At 47.3% G+C, this 3,106-nt stretch overlaps 1 protein-coding gene across 1 annotated transcript; it reads left to right on the forward strand.

Moving 5' to 3' along the window:
* The first annotated feature begins 1,430 nt into the window (after positions 1-1,430).
* LOC142612234 (uncharacterized) lies at positions 1,431-1,967 on the forward strand. The gene has a single exon (XM_075784353.1). It carries the CDS (start codon positions 1,431-1,433, stop codon positions 1,965-1,967), a length of 537 nt encoding a protein of 178 aa, XP_075640468.1.
* Positions 1,968-3,106: the final 1,139 nt, after the last annotated feature.

Below are 3,106 nucleotides of genomic sequence, written 5' to 3' on the forward strand. Positions count from 1 at the left end.
CCCTGAAACAAAAAGTTGTATGGCACTCACTCATTCAATGGCAACAACCAACAATAATCAAGGGGACGAACCACACACTATGGCCTTGGAGAGACAAGTCTAAATGCTCGCAGCGACAGTTGAACGCCTAACAAAGCAGAATCATAATTTGGAGGAGCAGTTGCTGTAGAAGAATGCACGTCTCAGTACACAGGAGGAAGAACAGGAAGGGACCAGCGCTGAGAGGAGGAACCTGGAAGGACCTGAGGGTAGCAACACTCCGAGTAGACCAGAACGGCAAGACACCAGTCGGCCATCTGTCTTTGACACTTTCCCACCTCACATCACCGCTAAGATGCAGGTGATGAGAGAACGAATGGACGTAATGATGAACGCCCTCAGAGGTCGAGTATCCAACGACTTTGATGACCTAGTTCAGCGAACTGATTCGCCTTTCACAGCGCCTGTCAGTTCATGCCCCCTTCCCCCAAAATTTCACATGCCTCAAGTGGAGAGTTATGACGGGTCCAAGGACCCCCTAGACCACTTGGAATCTTTCAAGACCATAATGCACCTTCAGGGGGTACTGGACGAGATCATGTGCAGGGCCTTCCCCTCTATGTTGAAGGGACCTACGAGGATCTGGTACAGCAGGCTAACGCCCAACTCCATTAGCACTTTCAAGGAGTTGGGCGCTCAATTCGTGTTACACTTTATCGGGGGTCACCGGCATAAGAAATCCACCGCGTGTCTAATAAGCATCAGGCAACGAGAAGATGAGATGCTAAGATCATACATAGCTCGCTTTAACAAAGAGGCTCTCTCGATAGACGAAGCGGACGACAAGATACTCGTGACAGCATTCACCAACGGGCTGCGAAAGGGTAAGTTCCCATTCTTTCTGTATAAGAACGACCCAAAGATTATGTCCGACTTACTTTACAGGGCAACCAAGTACATGAACGTAGAGGACGCGATACTAGCCAGGGAAGAAAAACCTAGGCAACGGGAGCGACAAGAAGATACCCGACTAGAAAGAGGACGGAAGGTAGCCAGGACTAGAGAACAACGGGAGGACAGACGTTCCAAACCACCTACAGGGAAGTTCACGAGCTTCACCCCCCTGAAGGCTTCGATCAACCAAGTGCTAATGCAGATAAAGGATGAAGAAGCCCTGACCTTTCACGACAAATTGATAGGGGATCCAAACAAAAGGTCAAGGGACAAATATTGCCGTTTCCATCATGACCACGGCCACGATACGACTGACTGCTACAACCTGAAACAACAGATTGAAGCTCTTATCAGACAAGGAAAGTTGCTAAGGTTTGTCAGCAAAGAAAGGATGAATCCGCCACAAGATCAGGCCACCCGACAGGAGACATAAGGATGATTGTTGGAGGCACCGCTACTGCAAGATCGTCCAAAAAAGCTCGCAAAACTTATTTACGATGGCGCGAATTGATAATCCGATCATTGGGTTTTCGGAAGAGGATGCATTACGCCTTCACCATCCACATGACGATGCGCTTGTCGTCAACATACGTGCAGGAGACTACAATATGCATCGGGTTTTGGTTGATAACGGAAGCTCGGCTGATATTCTCTACTATCCCGCATTCCAACAAATGGGGATTAGTAGAGAACGACTGGTTCCAACAAACGCTCCACTCGTCTGCTTCGGAGGGACAAGAGTCTACCCTCTTGGCGTTGTCACACTGTCTGTAACGGTGGGAGATTACCCCCAGCAGATCACTAAGGATGTGGTTTTTCTTGTGGTCGACTGTTCATCGGCCTACAATGCTATCCTTGGACGAACAACCCTAAATGCATGGAAAGCTATAACCTCGACTTACCATTTGATGATCAAGTTCCCAACCGAGTATGGAGTTGGAAAGCTGCACGGAAATCAGGTAGCCGTGCGTGAATGCTACATGGCCATGATGGAGATGGACGACCACCTACAAACGATGAACATCGAGGAATAGCGGACGGTAGCAGAACCGGTGGAAGAGTTAGAAGAAGTACCCCTCGATGACTCAAGACCCGAACGAACCACGAGGATTGGTACTTTAGCCAGCCAGTCAGCATGGCAGGCATTCGCAACGTTCTTAAAAGAAAATAAGGACGTGTTTGCATGGAGTCATGAAGACATGCCGAGGATCGACCCATCAGTCATAGTCCACAAGTTGAATATGTCACCTTCATTCTCTCTCGTCCAACAAAAAAAGCGAGTGTTTGCCCTTGAGCGAGACCAAGCTATAGCTGAGGAAGTACAGAAGTTACAGGATGCAGATTTCATACGTGAAGTATACTATCCGGATTGGTTGGCAAATGTGGTGATGGTTAAGAAAACAAATGGAAAGTGGAGAATGTGTGTCGACTTCACAGATCTAAATAGGGCCTGCCCTAAGGATAGTTACCCACTCCCACGTATTGATACCCTGGTAGACTCGACCGCAAGACATGAACTTTTAAGCTTCATGGATGCGTTCTCCAACTACAACCAGATCAAGTTAGATGAATCTGGTCAAGAAAAAACCTCATTTGTTACAAGCCAAGGACTCTTCTGCTACAAAGTAATGCCCTTCGGACTCAACAATGTAGGAGCTACATATCAGAGATTGATGAATAAGATGTTTACACGCCAGATTGGGAGAAATGTGCAAGTTTACGTAGACGACATGCTGATAAAAAGCGTTCAAGAATCCGACCACTTGAACGACCTCCAAGAGACTTTCAACACTCTTCGGTCTTACAACATGAAACTGAATCCAAGCAAATGAGTGTTCGGAGTAACCGCAGGAAAATTTTTGGGGTTTATGGTGTCCCAAAGGGGCATTGAGGTCAACCCGGAGAAGGTAAAGGCAATAATGGAATTGGCTCCCCCGAAGACAATAAAGGAGGTACAAAGCTTGAATGGCAAGAGAGCAGCACTGAATAGGTTCGTATCAAGGGCAACGGACAAATGTCTCCCTTTCTTTCGCACGCTGAGGAGATCATTTGAATGGACAGACGAATGCCAAAAAGCATTTGAAGATTTGAAGGCGTATCTTTCTTCTCCACTGTTACTCAACCCATCCAAGCCAGGGGAAGAGTTGTTTCTATACCTCGCTGTCTCCCTAAT

The sequence above is a fragment of the Castanea sativa genome, chromosome 10 (assembly GCF_040712315.1).
Source record: "Castanea sativa cultivar Marrone di Chiusa Pesio chromosome 10, ASM4071231v1".
NCBI classification, from domain to species: Eukaryota; Viridiplantae; Streptophyta; class Magnoliopsida; order Fagales; family Fagaceae; genus Castanea; species Castanea sativa.